This window comes from Amblyraja radiata, chromosome 3 (genome assembly GCF_010909765.2).
Source record: "Amblyraja radiata isolate CabotCenter1 chromosome 3, sAmbRad1.1.pri, whole genome shotgun sequence".
NCBI classification, from domain to species: domain Eukaryota; kingdom Metazoa; phylum Chordata; class Chondrichthyes; order Rajiformes; family Rajidae; genus Amblyraja; species Amblyraja radiata.
In genome coordinates this window covers 78,616,429-78,639,517 of record NC_045958.1, presented here as the reverse complement: position 1 = coordinate 78,639,517, position 23,089 = coordinate 78,616,429, and the positions used below count along the sequence as shown (strand labels likewise).

At 43.3% G+C, this 23,089-nt stretch overlaps 1 protein-coding gene across 1 annotated transcript in view; it reads left to right on the top strand.

Annotated features, from left to right (window-relative positions):
• Window positions 1-23,089, top strand: part of LOC116971567 (sushi, von Willebrand factor type A, EGF and pentraxin domain-containing protein 1-like) — a 127,625-nt gene that overhangs the window by 60,745 nt on the left and 43,791 nt on the right. The window contains exons 19-26 of the mRNA XM_033018802.1: window positions 1,511-1,690; window positions 3,672-3,851; window positions 5,053-5,232; window positions 6,332-6,511; window positions 11,399-11,578; window positions 14,539-14,718; window positions 15,842-16,021; window positions 20,782-20,961. Coding sequence (XP_032874693.1) covers window positions 1,511-1,690; window positions 3,672-3,851; window positions 5,053-5,232; window positions 6,332-6,511; window positions 11,399-11,578; window positions 14,539-14,718; window positions 15,842-16,021; window positions 20,782-20,961 — 1,440 coding nt within the window. The remainder of the gene's footprint in view (window positions 1-1,510; window positions 1,691-3,671; window positions 3,852-5,052; window positions 5,233-6,331; window positions 6,512-11,398; window positions 11,579-14,538; window positions 14,719-15,841; window positions 16,022-20,781; window positions 20,962-23,089) is intronic.

Here is a 23,089-nt window from a genome sequence, read left to right as displayed (position 1 = left end):
AGGTGCGACAAAGGTTCACCTGTATCTCCTCCAACCTCATCTACTGCATCCGCTGCTCTAGATGTCAGCTGATTTACATCGGGGAGACTATGCGTAGGTTGGGCGATTGTTTCGCCGAACACCTCCGCTCAGTCCGCAATAACCTACCTGAACTCCCGGTGGCTCAGCACTTCAACTCCCCCTCCCATTCCCAATCCGACCTCTCTATCCTGGGTCTCCTCCATTGCCAGAGTGAGCAACAGCGGAAATTGGAGGAACAGCACCTCATATTCCGTCTGGGGACCTTGTGTCCGGATGGCATTAACAGTGAATTCTCCCAATTTTGCTAGCCCTTGCTGTCTCCTCCCCTTCCTTAACCCTCTAGCTGTCTCCTCCCACCCTCCCATCCGCCCGCCCTCGGGCTCCTCCTCCTCCTCCCCTTTTCCTTCCTTCCGAAACGTCGCCTATTTCCTTCGCTCCATAGATGCTGCTGCACCCGCTGAGTTTCCCCAGCAATTTTGTGTACCTGCTGCTTACATTAGCAGGTTTCAGCTATAATGAATGGTTGGACAAACTTGTTATCTTTCTGGAGTGTCGGAAGCTGAGGGGACATGTGGTAGAAGTTTATAAAATTATATGAGGCAAAGAAAGGGTAGGCAATCGGAACCTTTTATCCCTGGGTAGAAATGTCAAATATTGGAGGGCATAGCTATAAGGTCAGAGGGTAAAATTTAAGATAAAGTGCAAAGTTTTTTTTAATGGTAGGTGCCAGGTACACGCTGCTAGGGGTGATGGTAGAAGCAGATATGATTGTTACATTTAAGAGGGTTTCTGATAGATGCGTGAATATTCTGTGGATGGAGGGATATGCAACAGGTGCAGGCTAAAGGGATTAGTGCAAGCAGGCAACATCTTTTGCGCAGACATGGTGGGCAGAAATGCTTCTTATTGTACAGTACTGAGCTCTGTTCTATGTTAATATTGAAGTGCAGTCACTATTGTAATGTACGCAATGTGAAGCCAAGTTGAGCACAGAAAGGTCTCATAGGCAATAATCATAATCATACTTTATTAGCCAAATATGTTTTGCAACATGCAAGGAATTTGATTTGCCATACAGTCATACCAATAAAAAGCAACAAAACACACAAAATACATTTTAACATAAACATCCACCACAGCGAATCTTCCACATACCTCAATGTGATGGAAGGCGGAAAAAAAAAGTTAAATCTCTTCCCTTCTTTGTTCTCCCGCAGTCGAGGGCCTCGAGCCTTCGTTGACGGGTCGATCTTGGCTTCCGTAGCCAACGGTCGGGCCCTCCGCGACGGGGCAATCAAGCTCCTGCATGGGGGGGATCTCAGCTCCCCGCGCTGGGCGATCGGACCCCGGGTCGGGGCTAGTCGAACCTCTTGCGACTTTGGAGCTTCCCGACATCAGTCTCTACCGGAGACTGCGAGGTCTCCGGTAGATATAGATTTTCTTTTGATATTTTACTGCTGGTATGGAAATCTGATTTGTCTTTCCTCAGCTGTTGACTGTGGGTCACCCCCATGGTTACAGAACACAATGCGATACCCACCAGAGAACACGACCTACGGCAGTACGGTGGAGTACCAGTGCCTGGCTGGCTATGTGCCCGTGAAAGGAAATGGAACATCAGTCTGCTCTGCCCAGGGTCAGTGGGATGGTCCAGACCTGGAGTGTGAAGGTCAGTCTCCAGAGTGTTGCTAATGAAATTTACACCAAATTAACAGGAAAACATCCGAGAGATATTTTAACCTGTGATGTTTCTCTCGCACAATTTTGCTTCCATACGAGCCGGTTTTCAGATAAAACAAAATTAATTTGGGACGAATAGTGAAGGAAGTGAAAGGAAGAATGAAAGTTGTCTTTATGGAACCGTTCATGATGCAGGACAACAGAAAAGGCTTTACAGTTAATGACATAATAGACAATAGACAATAGGTGCAGGAGTTGGCCATTTGGCCCTTTGGGCCAGCACCGCCATTCAATGTGTTCATGGCTGATCATCCCCAATCAGTACCCCATTCCTGCCTTCTCCCCATATCCCCTGACTCCGCTATTTTTAAGAGCCCTATCTAGTTCTCTCTTGAAAGCATCCAGAAAACCTGCCTCCACCGCCCTCTGAGGCAGAGAATTCCACAGGCTCGCCACTCTCTGTGAGAAAAACTGTTTCCTTGGCTCCGTTCTAAATGGCTTACTCCTTATTCTTAAACTGTGGCCCCTGGTTCTGGACTCCCCCAACATCGGGAACATGTTTCCTGCCTCTAGCGTGTCCAAGCCCTTAACAATCTTATATGTTTCAATGAGATATCCTCTCATCCTTCTAAACTCCAGAGTGTACAAGCCCAGCTGCTCCATTCTCTCAGCATATGACAGTCCCGCCATCCCGGGAATAAACCTTGTAAACCTACGCTGCACTCCCTCAATAGCAAAATAATGAAGGTAGGAACACAAGGTAACAACGCAAGTAGATAAAGTGGCAAAGAGGAAGTAAGGTACGCTTGCTACATTTATTGGGCCACTGAGTATAAGAGTCAGGAAGACCTATTGCAGCTTAACAAAACATTGTTCAGGTCATCTTTGGAATCACATCTGCAGTTCTGCATATGTTGCATGAAGGATGAGCAGGCTTTGGAGAGAGTGCAGAAGAGCTTGACCAGGATGCTGCTTACATTAGCAGGTTTCAGCTATAATGAATGGTTGGACAAACTTGTTATCTTTCTGGAGTGTCGGAAGCTGAGGGGACATGTGGTAGAAGTTTATAAAATTATAAGAGGCAAAGAAAGGGTAGGCAATCGGAACCTTTTATCCCTGGGTAGAAATGTCAAATATTGGAGGGCATAGCTATAAGGTCAGAGGGTAAAATTTAAGATAAAGTGCAAAGTTTTTTTTAATGGTAGGTGCCAGGTACACGCTGCTAGGGGTGATGGTAGAAGCAGATATGATTGTTACATTTAAGAGGGTTTCTGATAGATGCGTGAATATTCTGTGGATGGAGGGATATGCAACAGGTGCAGGCTAAAGGGATTAGTGCAAGCAGGCAACATCTTTTGCGCAGACATGGTGGGCAGAAATGCTTCTTATTGTACTGTACTGAGCTCTGTTCTATGTTAATATTGAAGTGCAGTCACTATTGTAATGTACGCAATGTGAAGCCAAGTTGAGCACAGAAAGGTCTCATAGGCAATAATCATAATCATACTTTATTAGCCAAATATGTTTTGCAACATGCAAGGAATTTGATTTGCCATACAGTCATACCAATAAAAAGCAACAAAACACACAAAATACATTTTAACATAAACATCCACCACAGCGAATCTTCCACATACCTCAATGTGATGGAAGACGGAAAAAAAAGTTAAATCTCTTCCCTTCTTTGTTCTCCCGCAGTCGAGGGCCTCGAGCCTTCGTTGACGGGTCGATCTTGGCTTCCGTAGCCAACGGTCGGGCCCTCCGCGACGGGGCAATCAAGCTCCTGCATGGGGGGGATCTCAGCTCCCCGCGCTGGGCGATCGGACCCCGGGTCGGGGCTAGTCGAACCTCTTGCGACTTTGGAGCTTCCCGACATCAGTCTGTACCGGAGACTGCGAGGTCTCCGGTAGATATAGATTTTCTTTTGATATTTTACTGCTGGTATGGAAATCTGATTTGTCTTTCCTCAGCTGTTGACTGTGGGTCACCCCCATGGTTACAGAACACAATGCGATACCCACCAGAGAACACGACCTACGGCAGTACGGTGGAGTACCAGTGCCTGGCTGGCTATGTACCCGTGAAAGGAAATGGAACATCAGTCTGCTCTGCCCAGGGTCAGTGGGATGGTCCAGACCTGGAGTGTGAAGGTCAGTCTCCAGAGTGTTGCTAATGAAATTTACACCAAATTAACAGGAAAACATCCGAGAGATATTTTAACCTGTGATGTTTCTCTCGCACAATTTTGCTTCCATATGAGCCGGTTTTCAGATAAAACAAAATTAATTTGGGACGAATAGTGAAGGAAGTGAAAGGAAGAATGAAAGTTGTCTTTATGGAACCGTTCATGATGCAGGACAACAGAAAAGGCTTTACAGTTAATGACATAATAGACAATAGACAATAGGTGCAGGAGCTGGCCATTTGGCCCTTTGAGCCAGCACCGCCATTCAATGTGATCATGGCTGGTCATCCCCAATCAGTACCCCATTCCTGCCTTCTCCCCATATCCCCTGACTACGCTATTTTTAAGAGCCCTATCTCGTTCTCTCTTGAAAGCATCCAGAGAACCTGCCTCGATGTTGAAATCACATAGGAGCATTGATCCCAGGCACGGGATCGCAGGCTCCGATGGTAAGTCCACGGCCCCATGGTGGGGCTCAAAGTCAGTCTCGAGCAAGGCCGTCACCTCCATGATGTTGGGCCACAGAGCGACCAGAGATACGATCCGGAAAAAAATTGCATCTCCGGCAGGGCAAGAGATTGGGGAAAAAAGTTTCCCCCGACCACCCCCACCCCCCACATAAAACAAACCAGACAACATTAACACATACTTTTTAAAACACACTAAAAATAACAAAAAAGACGAAAAGACAGACAGACCATTGATGAGGCTGCCATCGCTGACGGCATCAGTTAATGTCATAATGGCATAATTATTAATAATTATTATCAATAATTAAATTAAATAATAAATAAATAAAAATAATGGCCGATATTTCTACTCATAATAGCAAGTTAAATACTGAGTGAGAGTGCAACGGGTAAAGGTCTTATTCTTTTTTGAATTACTGCTTTGAAATATGTTTATATATTTCTAATAGGGCAGAGAACCCTCGTTTAATGTCCCACAATGAGGTTGGCTCTGACAGTTCAGCACAAGCTCAGTACAGCATCAGGAGTGTGTGCCATGATGGGAAGGAAAATATATCACTGTGTTCCTTTATCGTGCAATAATTTAACGTGTCATGGGAGCAACACGAACTTCAGTACAAAAAAAAATCATCAGAAATGTAGATTTTCTTTTGAAGTTTATCCACAGGTATGGAAATGTGATTTGTGCCTCCTCAGCTGTTGACTGCGGCTCACCCCCAAAGTTACAGAACACAGTGCGATACCCACCAAAGAACACAACCTACGGCAGTACGGTGGAGTACCAGTGTCTGGCTGGCTATGTGCCCGTGAAAGGAAATGGAACATCAGTCTGCTCTGCCCAGGGTCAGTGGGATGGTCCAGACCTGGAGTGTGAAGGTCAGTTCTCCAGAGTTTTGCTAATGAAATTTACACTAATTTAACAGGCAAACGTCGACGCGATATTATAATCAGTGATTAGAATCGATGATCAATCTAATCATTGATCGGACCTTTGAATATAAGTGACAGGAAGCCCTATTGCAGCTTTGTAAAAATGTTGTTAGACTTTGGAGAGAATGCAGAAGTATTTTCGCAAGATACTGCCTTAGAGTAGAGGGTATAAGTTACAATGAGTGGTTGGATAAGTTTGGATTTTTTTTCTGGAATGGCGGAGCCTGAGACGACATCTGATAGAAGTATTTCAAATTGTGAGAGCCAGAGATAAGATAGGGTTGGCAGTCAAATCTTTTCCCCAGGGTGTAAGTTCAACTGCTGGAGGGCATAGCTGTAAGGTCAGAGGGAGAATGTTTAAAGGAAATATGTGGGACAATTTATGAGTGGTAGATGCTTGGAACGCCCTGCCAGAGGTAGTGGTGATGGAAACATATGCAATAATGACATTTAGAAGGCTTTTTAATAGACACATGGATATGCAGGGAATGGGGGATTTGGAGCAAGTTCAGGCAGAAGGGATTAGTTTAAGTAAAGCATCATGTTTGGCACAGACATTGTGAGTCGAAGGGCCTTCTGTGTTGCTGTACTGGTCGATGTTCTCTGTTAATATTGAAATGCAGAAACCTCCGTATTGTAGATAATGTGAAGAAAACATTGAGCTCAGGAAGGTCACATACACAACAATGCGGTAATGCAGAAGCAATTTCTTCTGGTAATATTGAGTGAAATACTGGATGAGAAAGCAAGGAAGAACTCTTCTTTGAAACACTACTTTGTAATCTATTCATATATTTCTAAAAAGGCAAAGTTTTATGTCCCACCAATAGTCTATAGCTCTGAAATATCAGCACACCCTCAGAGCTACATCAGGAGTGTGTGTCATGAGGGAAAGGAAAATGCATCCAAGTGTTCCTTTATCGTGCAACTATTTAAAATGTCTTGGGAGCAATATGAACCTCAGTGGAAGAAACTAGCCTGAATTATAGATTTTCTTTTGAGGTTTAACATCTCGGGTATGGAAATGTGATTTGTGCCTCCTCAGCTGTTGACTGCAGGTCACCCCCAGAGCTACAGAACACAGTACGATACCCACCAGATAACACGACCTATGGCAGTACGGTGGAGTACCAGTGTCTGGCTGGCTATGTGCCCGTGAAAGGAGATGGAACATCAGTCTGCTCTGCCCAGGGTCAGTGGGATGGTCCAGACCTGGAGTGTGAAGGTCAGTGCTCCAGAGTGTTGCTGCATGACATGGCATTGCAATTGAAATGACAGGCATGTTCCAGCAGATTCCCTACATCTCTACTTCTTCATCACTACTTATCTGATTTTTCTTCCATTTACGAGAAATCGTCGTAATAAAATTCCACACCCGATCTTTATTCCAAAAATGAATATTTAAAAACAGAAGTTGGAGACACAAAGGAACACCCGGCTTCCCAAACCGACAACCTCTCCTCCAAGAAGGTCCAAGGTGGCCGGTGCATGGGAATATAACTAGTGGCAAAGCTTTCTCAATACCACACTAGCCCAGGTTTGTCACTAACTTGATCAGAAGGACTGCAATGTGTCAAGAGGTGGCTCACAGCACCTTTACAAGAGGAATTGGTAGTGGGAAAATAAATGCTGGCCATGTCCACATCCTCAAAATGTAATAAATAACTCTAAGGCACTTACAGAGTACTAATATCATACAAACACCTTATTGCCAACTAAATAATTCTACAGTAGTGTTACATGGGAATGTAAGAAATGTAACAGCTAATTTTTATGCAGAAAGATCCCACAATAGTCATTGGATGTCTTTGTTAGTGATAAGTGAGGGATATATATTGTACCCGATAACTGAAGTTAACACTATTATTCTTTAGAATGGCCCAAAAACACCTTTTATGATGCCTCGTACAAAAGATTGTACCATCCATAATCTCTGTTCATATTTCAAACACTATTTTGCAGACTACAGTAAAACGCCAGTAATCTGGGATCTTTGGGATTTTGGTTGGGCCGATCTAATGGATCTTCCAAGGTAGACAAAAATGCTGGAGAAACTCAGCGGGTGAGGCAGCATCTATGGAGCGAAGGATATCATACACAGTGATATCATACATTTTCCAGTGATCCCAGTGAGTTTACAGGGAGAAGGAAATAAGTACTGGCACTCCAGATCCCACCCACAGCCGCAAACCCACCCGCGTTCCTTCCCCCTACCATTGCGAACCCCAACACGGCTTGGGCCGTGACCCCAGCTCACTGTCCAGACCCCGGCCACGCTCCAGACCCCTGGCTCTGGCTGAAAACTGTGCCGGCACTCGGAATCCCCAGCGCACATTCTGGATTCATGACCGCGCCAGATGTTGAACAAGTGGGATTTCCAAACAATCAGATGGTTAATTATCAGTAGAAACAAGGAACTGCAGATGATGGTTTACCAAGGAAGGCACAAAATACTGGAGTAACTCAACGGGTCAGGCAGCATCTCTAGAGAACATGGCTAGATGATTGGGTCGGGATTCTTCTTCAGACTGGAATGCAGGGTAGGGATGGAGAGGCTCTTGTGAGAAGTGGTGGATTTGAGTGTAGGTACCTGAAATCCTGGTTGAGTCTAAACTGGGAGGTCTGGAACTGGAGCTGGAAGCCTTGAGGCATAAAGTGCAAGCAAGTGTTGTGGGAACACACGTGGCTGTGGTAGCGAGTCCGGGTCGGAACATGGTCATGGAATCGGGAGCAACAGGAATCACGGAGGGGAGCAGTGAGAGAGGGTGCTGCAGAATCCCATCGGAGAGAGGAGGAGAACTTGTTCAAAGCCTGAAGAAGGGTTTCAGCCTGAAACATCGCATATACATGTTCATGTACATGCATACATGTGGGAGTGGCGGCGCCTAACGGCAGCGGCTCGACTACAGTCGTCTGGCTTTTTAAAATTTTTTGTCTTGTTAAATGTATGTCTTTGAGTCAGTTTTTATTATTTTTTTTAGCTGTGTATATGTGGGGGGTGGTGGGGGGGGGCTGTGGGGGAAACCGTTAATCTCTTCCCTGTGCGGGGACCCGACTATTCCCTGTCGGGTCTCGGATGTCGTTGGGCCTAACATCGTGGAGCCGGCGGCGACCTCCGGCCGGGACTAACCTGGGGGCTCCAGTTGCAGAGCCTGCGGAACTGACATCGCGGAGCTGGCCAACTTCGGAGCGGGAAGAACTGTGGTGGCGTGCGGCTGCGACCCGACTTTTGGAGTTCGGAGGCACCGGCCGCAGACCCGGTGGACGGGAACATCGGCAGCTCGCAGGTCCCTGGTGGGAGACCGCTTTTCCGAGCTCCGCAACGGCGACTTCTCCCGCTGGAATCGCGGGTTTAAGGACATGGAGCCGGGGCCTAACATCGCCTGGCGTGGCTTAAACGGCCTCAGGACTTACCATCGCCCGCCGGGGGCTTTAACATCGGAGCCCCAGTTCGCCTCGACACTGCAGTTGGACTGCTGGACCGCGGGAGAAGGAACAAAGGGAAGAGATAAAGACTTTGCCTTCCATCACAGTGAGGAGATGTTGGAGACTCACTGTGATGGATGTTTATGTAAACTGTGTTAAGTGTGGGTCTTGGATTGTTTTGCAATGTAAAAAACTGTAGAAATGGAATTTCGTTCAAACCTAGGTTTGAATGACAATAAACAGCATTCTATTTTATTCTATTCTCCAGGGATTCTGGCTGACCCGTTGAGTTACCCGAGCAATGTGTGTCTTTCCTTTTCCTGGGATTTCAGTGTTTTATTGCATTATACATATTATTATCTCAACGGCAAAAGAAGAACTAAAAACACAGATTTAAAGTTCAACTTTAACCACAGGCATCAAAGTTGTCTCTCCTCAGCTCTTGACTCCGGCTCATCCCCGGGGTCACAGAACACAACGCAATACTCAAAGAGTCATTGTTACACAGCACAGAAACAGGCCCTTTGGCTCAATTGTACGTGCTAAATGGAACAATGTGAGAATGGTCCTATAAGTTTGGGTAATATCGTCTGATGAATAAATATTAACCAAAGCATCAGTGATGCCTGCCCCTTGCTCTTTGGAAATTTTAATGCCAAACTGGGCTTAAAGTCCCACCTACAACTTCCAGCAGCGCTTCTCTCCCTTGGTATTCTGCTACTGGGTTACCCTGGTTTTCTCTTATATTTTTAACCGCATAGAAGGAGGGTGTTGAGCTCATCGGCTCCATGCCAGTTCCTGGGGGTGCAATCCCATGAGCCAGATTACCCCTCTCCTTGTTTCCCTGTAGCCCCTGCCCCTTATTATTTCTCATACATGCCCATCAACCTCCACTTTGATTCTTTAATGCCATCAACTTACACTTGGGGGAAATTTAGAGGAGCCAATTAACCTTTTAGCACATCTTTGGGAAGTGGGAGGAAACTGGAGTACCCGGAGTGAAAGTGCAAACTCCACTGGAGCAGGAGCTGAGGACAGGAGCCAGACTGGGTTGTTGGAGCTAGGAGGAAGTAGCACTAATGGCTGCTCTGGCTGGTGGCCAGTTTGCTGGAGAGGGACTTGAATCTCCATCCTTCTGGCTCAGAGAGTGTATTTAGTCACAGCTCATACAAAGTAATCAGGATTAAAGGGGATGCAGACTGAAGATGTTGAGTGTGGATTGTGAGGGATGTGGCTGATGCATAGGTACAGTCTTTGAAGGTGGCAGGACAATCTGTTTAAAAGGATATGTGTAGGAAGGAACTGCAGATGTTGGTTTAAACTGAAGATAGACACAAAATGCTGGAGTAACTCAGTGGGACAGGCAGCTTCTCTGGAGAGAAGGAATGGGTGACGTTTCCGGACAAGGATCTTCTTCAGACTGAAGAAGATTACGCCAGCATTTTGTGTCTATCTTCTGTTTAAAAGGATGATTGGGTCCTTATTGGCATTTAGACAGAAGACAGAAGCACGAACGCTGTGCTAAATATTTGCACTCTGTCAAGAGCAATGTGCTGATTCCTGGCACCACCCATTTAGTGTCATGGTTTTGGAAAGGGTTCAGTAGACTGAAGGAACGTCTGAAGATCTTCTGTAGAGTGGTGAGTGTGAAGGTCTGGCTTATTCTCCTTCGAGCAAAGAAGATTAAGTGGAAGTTAGATAGAGTTGTTGAAAATCACAATGGGTTTTGATGGAGCTAATATGGATCAGCAGGAGGTTACAGAGACAAAGTATTTTGGTAAAAGAACCAGATAGAACATGAGGAGTAATTTTTGGCAAAATATCTTGATCAGCACTGCTGACAAGGATATTGGAAGCAAATTCAATAATGTTCAAAAATGAATTGAATACATAACAGCTAATAAGGAGAAAATGTCTAAATGTCTAAAGCCCAGAAGAGAATGTGGTGAATTGTTTAGTTTAGGACAGTGCTGCTTCCTCAAGGATCCAGTAACCTGGGTTCAATCCTGAGCAAAAAACAAATTTCTGGAGGAACTCAGTTGGTTGAGCAGCAATCCCATAAATCCCATTCCCAGGATCCTCGATGCAAGGTTTTGATCCGAAACATCAACCTTTCCATTCCCACTACAGATGCTGCTGGACTCTCCGAGTTCCTCAGGCAGTTTGTTTTTCGCTCCAGATGACAGCTTCTGCAGTCACTTGGGTTCAGTCTTGTCTGTGTGGAGTTTGATGAAGGTGGGCGATGGGGGAATTAGTGGTTGGAGGCCAGGTTGATAGGAATGTGAGAAAGAGTAGGTTATGGGGTGCTTGGTGTTCCCTGTGGACGGTGAGCTAAATGTTTTTTTTTCCACACTGTACGACTCCATGAAATAAATGGGGAATGGGATTTAAGATGCTCTGAGAGCTGCTGTATAAAGCCATTGACTGAATTGCCACCTACTATGATGAGGATTCTAGGCCTAATTATATGATAGTGGTATTTAAGCTTTTAAATAGCACATGAATATGCAGGGATGGAGGGACAGGCAGACAGACGGGGTTAGTTTAATTTGGCATCATGATTGGCCCAGACATTGTGGGCTGAAGGGCCTGTTCCTGTGCTGCACTGCTTTACCTAATCACAAGCAATTACTTTTTTTTCAGACAGTTAAATGATCTGAATTCCAATCTTTTTGTGTCTCCTCAGCGGTTGACTGTGGCTCACCGCCAGCAATAGTAAACACACTGAGGAATGTACCACAAAGCACAACCTATGGAAGCGCGGCAGTGTACCAGTGTCGGGCTGGCTATCGTCATGTGGGGGGAAGCTCAACGCTCACCTGCTCTGCCCGGGGTTGGTGGGAAGGATCAAACATGGAGTGTGAAGGTAGGGGACCCAGAATGTTCTTCAATGGAATTCAGACTAAAACAACAGGAAAATAATATTCCAACAACACACTCTGCATCTGCGATTTTATTTCTAATTTAATTTTTCTTCCAAGTTTTCACTATTGTTTTCTAACTTTCTCACCTCTATTGAAGTGTTAACAGTTTATTTCTCAGTTGCTGCCTGAGTGTTTGTGGTGTTTTCTGTGTGTTATTCCAGATTTCTAGCTCCTGCAGTTTAAAAACAAATTTTAGACAAAGTAATTGTTATGTAGAGTCTTCGTCACAGATGTCAACCTTTTAACCCAAACAGTTCATGTCTCCCTCGTGTTTCTGTTTGATATAATCTCCTTCCCACATCATTAACTCTATTCCACCCTATTAGCAAATCCTTTCGCTATTTCCTTCCTCATGCAAAACACAAAGTGCTGGAGGAACTCTGTGGGTGAGGCAGCATCTGCGGAGGGAATGAAAAGGCCCAACTTTTTGGGACAGGACAATTCCAGCATCTGTAGTTTCTTGTCTCAATCAGCTGAAAATGGTCCCTTTTCAAAGGAACCGTTTAACTAACCACTGTCTGTCCATTCCCTCGAAGGGCTGAATGGCCTACTCCTGCACCTATTTTTCTATGTTTCTATGTTCCTAAGTTCCTTTATCTAAGTTACCTCTCTGTATGATATAGACTTTATATTATAAATGATATGTAAATATATAAGGATGTAAATATATCTGATTTTTGCCTCCATATCTGACTAGTAAATTCCATCTTCTTGCTTTCTGGAAAATCGTTCTTTGAATTCCAGGATATATTAATGAATATTATGTAGCTTCTAGTCTTAATCTTTCGTATCTCCTTCTCTTCATCCACTCAATGAAATCACTAATTGTTATTAAAAGGTTATGTTAAGTCACGTTAGTCTTCTCTTTTTCAAACAATAGTGTATTTTTTCTTAGTAGCTGTATTCCCACAGGTCTGGTATCAACTTCACAAAACCTTTTTTCCACCTTCTATGCTTTGATATCTTTCAGTATAAAATGAAGACAGGAAATTTGCACAGCACTCCAAGAGTAGCCTAAGCAAGATTCTGTGATTTTAAATGCTGTTCTTGTTGAAATGAAACCCAGTACATTTTGTCTTTTATTGACTGAGTTACTTTGGATGTCAATATGTAGTGGTTTGTGTCCCCAGATACCTTTTGTTCCTCTAGTACATTGACACTCTTACGATCTAATGGGTCAAGGTTTTCTGCAGGTGCTGGTTTAAACCAAAGATAGACACAAAATGCTGGAGTAACTCAGCAGGCCAGGCAGCATCTCTGGATAGAAGGAATTGATGACATTTCGGGTTGAGACCCTTCTTAAGACCCCGATATTTGACATGAGACCTGGTTAACTTCCTCAGGGTAAAATTCATGGAAACCCTGAGGGTTCACTTTTTGTGCAATCGTTATTGAAGCAGACAGATTTATGCCAGGGATGGTGGCTGTTCAGATCACCATGCTCATGCTGTCCAGAACCGGGCCATCGAGATTATTTCCCATTTCCACTGCTCTATACCACTGTGACTGATGCTCCATAAATGTGCTGGGAGTTTCAGCCTCCACTGAAGGACTTGCCTGGTGTCATTAGATTTCCCCAGCCAGAAGAAAGATGTTGACATCTACCCACTTACTACCTTTCTAACAGCAATGAAATCACACATAAGCCTTTCTACAATCCGACTATAGAGTGTGTTGTCTCTCTGTGAGTTAACACTTGAATGTAAAACCAAGAAGCATGCAGAAGGTGACTATGTATGTATCCAACAAAATCACCTTCATCTATATAATGACTTTAATGTAGCAAACAATTCTTCGGCAACTTACATGAGTATTATCAAGCAATTGGATAGTTGACATTGAACCACAAAATGAGGTATTGGGACAGGTAACCTTGGTCATGTGGGGTTAAATTTTAAAGGATTTTCAGAGGAGTGTGGAGAGGGATCAGTTCAAGAGTTATGTCCTTGATAGCTGAATTTATGCCAGGAGAGATGATTAAACCTTGAGGTGTTCAAATGGCCAGATGGAATGAAAACAGATACTACTGGGGATGATACATTTGTAGTGGAGGTATTGTTTTAATGAGATGAAATAGTTAATTTATTTGAGTTTCACTTGGTAGATTGTTGTTCAAAGTGATTAATCTGTAAATTATTTCCCACAATGTAATGTTTGCTTGTTTTAAATATACAAATCAATAGGGGGCATGTGGTGCATGAAATATGACTTGGTTTCATTTTTAACTCGCATCCAAAGGTCTACTTTGAAATTGTTGACTTTTCAATGAAAATAAAATAAAACTGTTGAGCATATGACACCAACCATGCATCTTGTTTTGAGAATGTGCTTTTCAGCATGTAGATATTGTGTGCAGATCACTGACCAATCGTACTTGTCTGTGGACATGAAATGGGTGACCTGTATGACTTAGAAAGATCCCAGAATAGTAAAAACATGGGCAGCGATAGATGAAGAAGGATCTCGACCCAAAATGTCACCCATTCCTTCTATCCAGATATGCTACCTGTCCTGCTGAGTTATTCCAGCATTTTGTGCCTATCTGCAACAATAGACGACTTTGAATGTGCAGTTATAATCACGATCATTGCAAATTTAGCCATAACTTCTTATGGAACTGCAAATTTATAAATTTGCCCAAAGATATTTTTTAACAATTGAACAGGCCTGATTTTGCCAATTATGCCAGTAAAATAATGCAAGTCTTAGGAATTAGAGACATTACCTCATCTAGCATCTGACATGGAAACTGAACAGATATTATCTGCTGGAAGTTAGAAGTATAATTTAGTTTCCAAAAGCTGTTTGGAGCTGTCCTACTGGCTCACTATGCACATGCACCAAGATTCTGGTCTGATCCCATGCAATATATTTTAAGTTGTATCTTTTTGTTTCTCCTCAGTTGTTGACTGTGGCCCACCCCCATCTTTATTAAACACACTGCGATATCCACCGCAAGACACAATACTTGGCAGTAAGGTGGAGTATCAGTGTGCGGTCGGCTATCTGCATGTGAGAGGAACCACCAACTTAGACTGTTCTGCCCAGGGTCAGTGGGAAGGCCCAATCCTGGAGTGTGAAGGTTGGTGTATCTGCTGGTTTTTTTTAGTTAAATTGTGAATGAGGTTTTAGTGTTGTCTCTGGATTTCCATCCAGGTGAGAGAAAGCTTGGCAATGTTTTCTGTCTCTCCGTGTGATGGGGGGGGGGGGGGGGGGGGGGGGGGAAGCCATGTTTGCACTGGATCAGGCCCTTCAGCCCACAATGTCCATGCCGAACATGATGCCATGTTATTCTGAACTGATCTGCCTGCATGCAATCCATATCTCTCCATTCCCTGGTTAGTATGTGGCTCAGGAAGCATCCAGTTTGAGTTGTGCTTTGCAAAACTGAACTGCGTTAAAAGAAAATCACAGTAAATGTACAATAGAAATAAATATACTTGTCTGTAATTGAATAAAATCTTAGCAAGAAGATGTGTCAGTGGAATGGGTCAGTAAGTAGCAAAGTGGACTAAACAAGTATTACAGAGTCATGGACTAGAATGATATAATAATAATAATAATGGATGGGATTTATATAGCGCCTTTCTAGAATACTCAAGGCGCTTAAATACTCAAGGCGATATGAAGCTTGCATTGGCAGTGTTGACCAGAGATTGTTGTAAAAGCCATCTGCTCCACTGTGTTCTCCCACAAGGGGAATCTCCTGCCTTTACCTACTTCGTCCAGTACATGACTCCAGACTCACCAGTGGCCCAGCAAGCCACTCTGTTTAGTTGCACCAAACAATTGTTTTAATAGCTTGCATTTGTTTTTGAACAACTCCAAAAGATGTTTGACATTTCTCCTAAACAGTAGTCTTCTTGCTATCTTCTGGTAAGTACAATCCTTTCTCCCTGATGAGCTTATCAGACACCCTCTGGGCATTCACCTGAGGTCCACTGTCTAGTCACACTACTACAGGTGGTGTAGAATGATCACAAGGCCTGATGTTGGTCATAATAAGGACATGCAAATGATTTGAAATTTGACCTTGTTGGGTCGGGTAGTTTAAACCAATGCTTTTTGCACCCATATGTGAATATATTTGCCTCTTTAATGTGTTCCGTAATTGTTGTTAGGGAGGTGGCACAAGGGTTGAACACTCGTGTGCATCGTGATGAGCAGAAATATTATTAAATTACCTGGATCATGTGTCTCCTCAGCTGTTGACTGTGGCTTGCCCCCAGCATTACAGAACGCAGTGCTTATCTCTCTTGAGAACACAACCTACGGCAGTACAGTGGTGTACCGGTGTGCAATCGGCTATGTGCATGTGAGAGGAAACAACACAGCGACCTGCTCTGCCCAGGGTCAGTGGAAAGGACCACACCTGGAGTGTGAAGGTCAGATCTTCAGACAGTTTCCAAACTTGAATAAAAACTGAGGCTCCGTGTAAATGATATCCAGGGAATGCATGCATTTGATGCCTAATGGGGCTTTTTCACGGGGCGACTTGACGCAAGATGTAACCAGAGTGAAGTGGTCGTGGTCTAGCACGATATCACACGATATAACGGGGTGTAGATAAAGAGTTTCCACGGTACTCGGCATTTCCGTTATTTGTGCGAGTGATTTGTCCGTCTCCCGAGCTTTCCCGTTAAATCTTGAATGAACATTGTGAACTACACGTGGCACAAATGATGTCACTTTTTTTTTCACACACTATAAATATCCTCCCTTGGTTGAATTGGCTCATTTGGAGACATGCCTATACTAAGTAGTTTCGAGTACAGGATGGTGGTTTTTTTCATTGACGCGCTGTATGCAGCAGCCCACTATGTGCATCGAGGACACTTGCGTGAAGGCAGAAGGGAGAGATTAATTAAAAAGAGAATTAAGAGGAAGTCTCACTGGGTGTGAAAGAGCAAAGAGGCCATCTCTGCGCTTACTACAATTCACAATTGGGGAGTGTGCCGTGGCAGGACAGCTATATTGATGGGTAGCCGACCACAGGAACACTACTGCATGTTAGCAGAAATGCATAGCAAATAAGCTGACTTTCTAGTGTTGTCCTCTGAAAAGTGCTTCCTATAAGATGTTCGTCCGCAAAACCTGCCATTCAGCACATTGCATTGTCCCTTTTAATGCCTGAGTTTAGGCTTGTTGCAGAAGTTAATGAATATAATGTGTTTAAAATAATCTAGCGTGCCTCATTTGTTGATTTTCGTGTTTGCGAGGCCCTTTTATAGACTAATGTTTGGTGTGATGCACCTTCTCTCAATATGTGCAAGGTCGTCTTTTTATATTGTCAAATAGGAATAAAGACTTTGTCTCACATTTACCGTGCTGATTGGCTTATTTTATTTTCTACCGAGAGGTGAAACTTTCAAACGTTTAAATAGCTCAACAATTGATGGACCTGAACACTCAAAAATGAAATTTAATGAAAATGTGATTATATCACCTCCCTTCAACTATTTTGTGTTTCAGCATGAGAGGGATTATAACATTAGAGACATTCATCTTGTAGTGATGTGTTAATGAAGAATTGCAGACATCAAGCTGATAGTAAAAAATATATTTATTTAACAATGAGGTAAACAAGCACTGACAATCAAACTGCTGAGGTAAAAGCTTTATCACACTTCAGGCTATCATAAAATGTGGAGCCACCAACAGAAACAAAGTAATGCCCAAGAGGAAAAGACACACATATTAACATACAGACATTTATAAAGGATATTGAGAACACCTTTTTTACTCACCTTCTGTCCCCTCTGTCCAGCTTCCGGGTTTACCGTTCGCAGGAGTTCCCACGGTAACCGCAAGAGTTATTACGGATATTGCACGGATATCGCACTGGCCACTACGTTCATATAATGTTGCAATGCTCAACCACAAGTGTACAAGTCACTCTTGGAGAAATTCAAGCTTGCTTGAATTTTCTCCCGAGTCACCAAGTTACACGATTACCTGCCGTTAGCGCCACGGTGGTCCACGAATGCCGTACTGTTATCGCACGAGGTTCCCACGATGTTAAACTCTGGTTAACTCTTGCATCAAGTCGCCCCGTGAGAAAGCCCCATTACTCCTTCTTCCACCTCAACCAAGTTCCCACCTGTCTTGAAAGTGTTTATTTTTATGGGCATGTTATATTAACCAAAGTATGGCCACATGACACTGACATTGGCTGTGCTTACAAACCCACTGCAAGTTTGGAAACTGATTTGAGTTTGAGCTGATCGAGATGTTACCATTCAGAAAAGTCAATAAATCAATGCCTGGCCCAGCTACACAGCTCCAGAGTTTTCAGTCAAAACAAGGACTTTCTGAAAGTGGCTCTTCCTCACTCAATGTTAATTGGTGGCTTTTTTTGTTAATCTTGATTGTTGCAAGTTCATTGACTTGTTTACTTCTACAACAAGAGCTCCACTTCTAAGGTTATATGTGCAAAGGGTATAAGAAGCTTCAGGAAAAAATCAATAATTTCAGCAAGTCACAAAGTCCTTGGCTGGCAATGAATGCAACAAAACTTCATTATTCAGGACTTTAGTTGATTTTCCAGTTTATTGGATGTTATGTCTCTTATTCTCCCAACACATGTGTAATTCCATTATTTTAGATGTTATATAATAGTACAATAAATTGTTCAATTAATTTGGTAAGTTTCATGGAGCGACGTGGAAAAGTATTCCTGAGAATATAAAGGGAGTACGGAAACATAGAGCTATGAAACAGGCCCTCAGCCCATTGAGACCATGCCGATCATCAAGCACTTATTTTACACTAATACCACACTAACCCATGCTACTCTCCCCATATCCAAGCAACTGTGCCTAGATTTTAAGCCTTAACTTACACACCAGGAAGATACTTGCATTTAACTTACCGGCCCACTCATTTGTATCACTCGATCTCTGGTCTGCACACTAACCTACAATCACCCATTTGTTCTTTCCAATCTTTTCTTTGTCTCCACCTTAAAATATTCTTATTTTCTAACTTTTCCTGTTTCTGATTGACCTGAAACATTAACTCTTTCTGTCTCTACAGATACAGCCCGACCTGGTGATTATCCCCCAGCTTATTCTGTTCTCCGTTAGATTTCCAGCATCTGCAGTTACATTTTTTATTTTTTTATTTCTCAACTTGCTGTTTTCTTCAGAACATCAATCTATATAGTGGATCTTGTTAAATGGTTTGTTCCTTTTACTTACCATACCAATAAAGTAAATTCAACTTTTTTTAAAGCTTCTCTTGAGCTACTGACTGTCACCTTAAGATGAACTGTGTGAAACTCTAGCTAATCTCTATTCCCGGTGACGTTCTCATCTAAATTGTGGTTTCTATCAGAGATTTGATAAACATCAGAGAGGGTCTACAAAATAGTGGTTTGCAGTTTGCACAATGGTGGGTCCTTCAGAACTCAAGGTAAACTCAAGGTGAACTAAAACTGCTAGCAAATGGCACAATGTGAACCATGGCACCTGGAATTTTACCCTAATCTAGTTTTTCTTTCACTGTGACAAACCTCCATATAATCTTTAGTTTAATTCATAATTAGATTTTGTATCTGCATCGCTTGGTTGTTAGATCTTCGGAAGTAAGCACCTTATTCCGAGATCTGTGGGGGAGTAAGAGATCAACAGGCAAAGGATAACATTCAGGGACCTGCTCAAAGCCACGTTGAGAATGCATTGCAACCCCACTGACTCCTGGAAATCCCTGCCCCTGATCACATAATGTGATGCAGGATATATCAGGATATAACTGAGAATCTCAAGTCCATGCATTGGGAGCATGTTGCAGCCCGACAGAAAGGGCACATCCCCTCACAAACTGCTCACCCATCTGTCCCCATCAAGCACCTCCGTCCCAGTCCTGGAACACTGTGTGGTTCCCACCTTGGCATCAGTCTCCTCAGAACTCACAAAACCAAGGGGAAGCAAGTCACCCTTGGTCCCAACCAGCTGCGTTGGTAAGATTTAAATAGAGCGATTCCCGTGTTCAAGTTCTTTTACAAATTACAGTCCAATGGCACGTTGTAATACTTAGAGGAAAGAGGTAGATGCCATTCCCGAACCTGGGTAGAGAATGTCTGGAGTTCTGTGTACAGCTCTGGGTACCACATCTTAGAAAGATAGATAACTTTTACAATGTGGGATGAATTTAGATGAACCTTACCACTGCACCATATGTTCGATTAAAAGTGATGCTTACAGGAATCTGTTCCTTATTTCTTAAGATGCAGAAATTTAAGGGATGCATTGATTGGATTTAGTAGAAATGTTACAAAATTTTGAGATTTTAAAAATCAAGCCTGCAATTTACCCCATCAGATAAAGCATAAAAAGAAGTTTAATTTGACACCTAATTCACTTTCATATCTTCAGTATTAAAAAGTTATGGCCATTTTCATACTCTGAAATTAGCATCTTGTTCCCTATTGCTTTTCCATTGACAACTCAAAAGCTGTGATCGAGGACAGTCAAAAGCCCATAACTTTCTTAAAAATTAAGAGAACAATGAAATTTTCAGTTATTATAGATTGAAGAATTCTGAAACAAATATGAAACAAATATCACGCCAGCCCGCCCACTCCAGTCTCCCCAACCCCCCCCCCCCCCCCCCCCCCCCTCCCCCTCCCCGTACTCGGGGTCTGAAGCGGCGAGGATGCGAGGCCATGGAGCTGAGGCTCACTCTGAGGCCGACGGCTGTTGGGGGGCCCTACCCCTGTCCTCCCTCCCTTCTTAATATAATATCAATGGGGGTGGTTAGTGTGTGTGTGAGTGAGGGGTGGTTAGTGTGTGTGAGTGAGGGGTGGTTAGTGTGTGTGTGAGAGGTTGGTTAGTGTGTGTGTGTGTGTGTGACGCCTCAGGCCGCCCCTTCCCCTCGCAACCGCGCGTTGCGGGAACAGACCCAACGGGTCTGAACTTGGTCTAGTTATCAATAAAATTAGCAGAAAAAATTGCTCCATGCAATTAACTTTTTACAAATATATTTCTTGATGTAATTTACTTTGCTGAAACACTTAATAAGGGGCGGGATGGTGGTCTCCTGTTTATATGTTGGAGATTCCCTCCTCAAAAGGGACATTGCAATTGATTTGGAGTGCAGATCCTTCATGAGTGATTTAAAATAACTTGTGTTTATGTCTCCTCAGCCATTGACTGTGGGCCACCGCCAGTGTTAGAGAGCACGTCACCACATCCACTAAGAAACATGACCTATGGGAGTATCGTGACATACCGGTGTCTAGTTGGGCACGTGCATGTAAAAGGAAACACCACGTCTCTCTGCTCTGCTCAAGGCCGGTGGGAAGGGGCAACTTTAGAATGCAAAGGTCAGAGCTCCTGAATATTTCCAAATAGAGATGTAACAAAATTATTTTGTACTGGTTACTGGATCCGTAGCATACGTTTAATTTAACATAACGCCAACATGACTATTTCACTCTCTCGGTGTGACTTTGATGCAAAGAAATTTTAATTTCAACATTTGGGCATTCTATTTTATGTATTGTTTATGGCCAATTAAAAATGTAGTAATAATATCCAAATCAAATTATTACAAAAAGGGGTGTGGTGGTGCAGCGGTGCAGCTACTGCCTCATAGCTGGCTTCAAACCTGACTTCCTGTGCAATCTGCATGGAGTATGTATGTCCCCCCCCCCCACCACCTGTGGATTTCCTCGGGGATCTCCAGTTTCCTCCCATATCCCAAAGATATACTAGTTGGTATGTTAATTGGCCATTGCAAATTGACCCCAGTATTAAGATGGTCGTATCTGGGGGAACGGATGAAATATGCGGAGAGTAAAATGGGATTGGTGTAAGATTAATGTAAAAGGTGCTGTATCAGTATGGACTCAAGTGAGCCAAAGGGCCTGTTTCTGCATTATGGCATGTGTAAGGAACGGGCAGGAGGAGGAATACAGGAACTTGACCAGTGCCTTTTGTGCCTGGAGTGAAGAGAACTGTCTCACCCTGAACACAACAAAGACTAAAGAGATGGTGGTTAACTTTGGCAGGTCCAAGCTCCCCCTTCAGCCGGTCAACGCTGCAGGGGCTGACATTGAGGTGGTGCAGACATATAAATACCTTGGAGTGCACCTTGACAACAAACTGGACTGGTCTGTCAACTCTGACTCCCTCTACAAAAAAGGCCAGAGCAGACTCTTTTTCCTCAGAAGGCTCAAATCCTTCAATGTGTGTAAGGATATGCTGCACATGTTTTACAACACAGTGGTTGCAAGCGTTATTTTCTACGCTGTTGTCTGCTGGGGCAACAGCATTAGTGCAAAAAACAATAGGAAGCTGGTCAAACTGGTTAATCGAGCTAGCTCAGTGCTGGAGGGGAGAGTAGACTCTGGGATGGAGGTGCTTGAGAGGCGTATGAGGCACAAGGTGCAGGTCATCCTGAAAAACCCCGGGCATCCCCTCCATATAATTCTGGAGAGTCAAAAGAGCACTCGGAACAGCAACCGGCTCCTCTCCCTGCCCTGTAGAACGGAACGGTTCAGGAGATCCTTCACCCCTGCAGCCATTAGATTTTATCATTTGGACCGCTAGGCTGTAGGGGGATGCATTTTGCAATTACTAATTTTTAACTGTTAATTATTGGTCTTTTTAAGTATTTATTGCTCTCAGGTAGTGTCCACATTGTATTCTATGTATTTTCTGTCTGCGTTCGTTTTGAATCTGTGGGTTTGTTGGTAGGGAGCTTCTGGACATCTGAATTTCCCTGAGGGGATCAATAAAGTATTTATTATTATTATTATTATTATTATTATATCATTCTATGCAATGACTAAAACCTAAGTGGCCTTAAAGTTGCTGGGGTGAACACAATTAATTGAATATTTTGAGCCAGTGCTGTATATTAGCCAGCTGATAATATCTTTGGTGAAGTCAATGGGGAATTTGTCACCTCAGCCCCAATAATTCATCACCTCAATCAATGAGGTTTACGGAAGGGAAGTAAACATTGGAATAACAGGGAGAGGAACAGAGTGAATTATAATCAATTTATTAAGTGGGGGTGATAAAACACAAAAGATGATTGAGGTATCAATTGCATGGCAAAGAAAATTGAGAAGGTAAAATACAAGAGAATATCTGTGGAGAAACCAACCTGCAGAGATGAAACTCAACAGTCTCAGTCTCCCGGCCTCCATGCTTGAGTTTCAAGTCAGGAACTTAAATCCGATTATTAGAAGTTCCCACTTAAAATTCCGTTTAAAGATTTGTTTGTACCTACAGGGCAAATCCATGAAATTGAACCCAAAATTATTCCGGACGAAGTGCAATCATCTTTCTCATGTTTCTGCTCCAATTCATTTGCACACTGCTGAATGAAAATTCGGCCGTTAACCAAAACGAATCGTTCGAGTAATTTTCATGTGATTATTTAAGAAGTGATCGTGCGGGTTTTCCCAGGACATCTAAAATAGTGCCGATGGCAAGAATTAA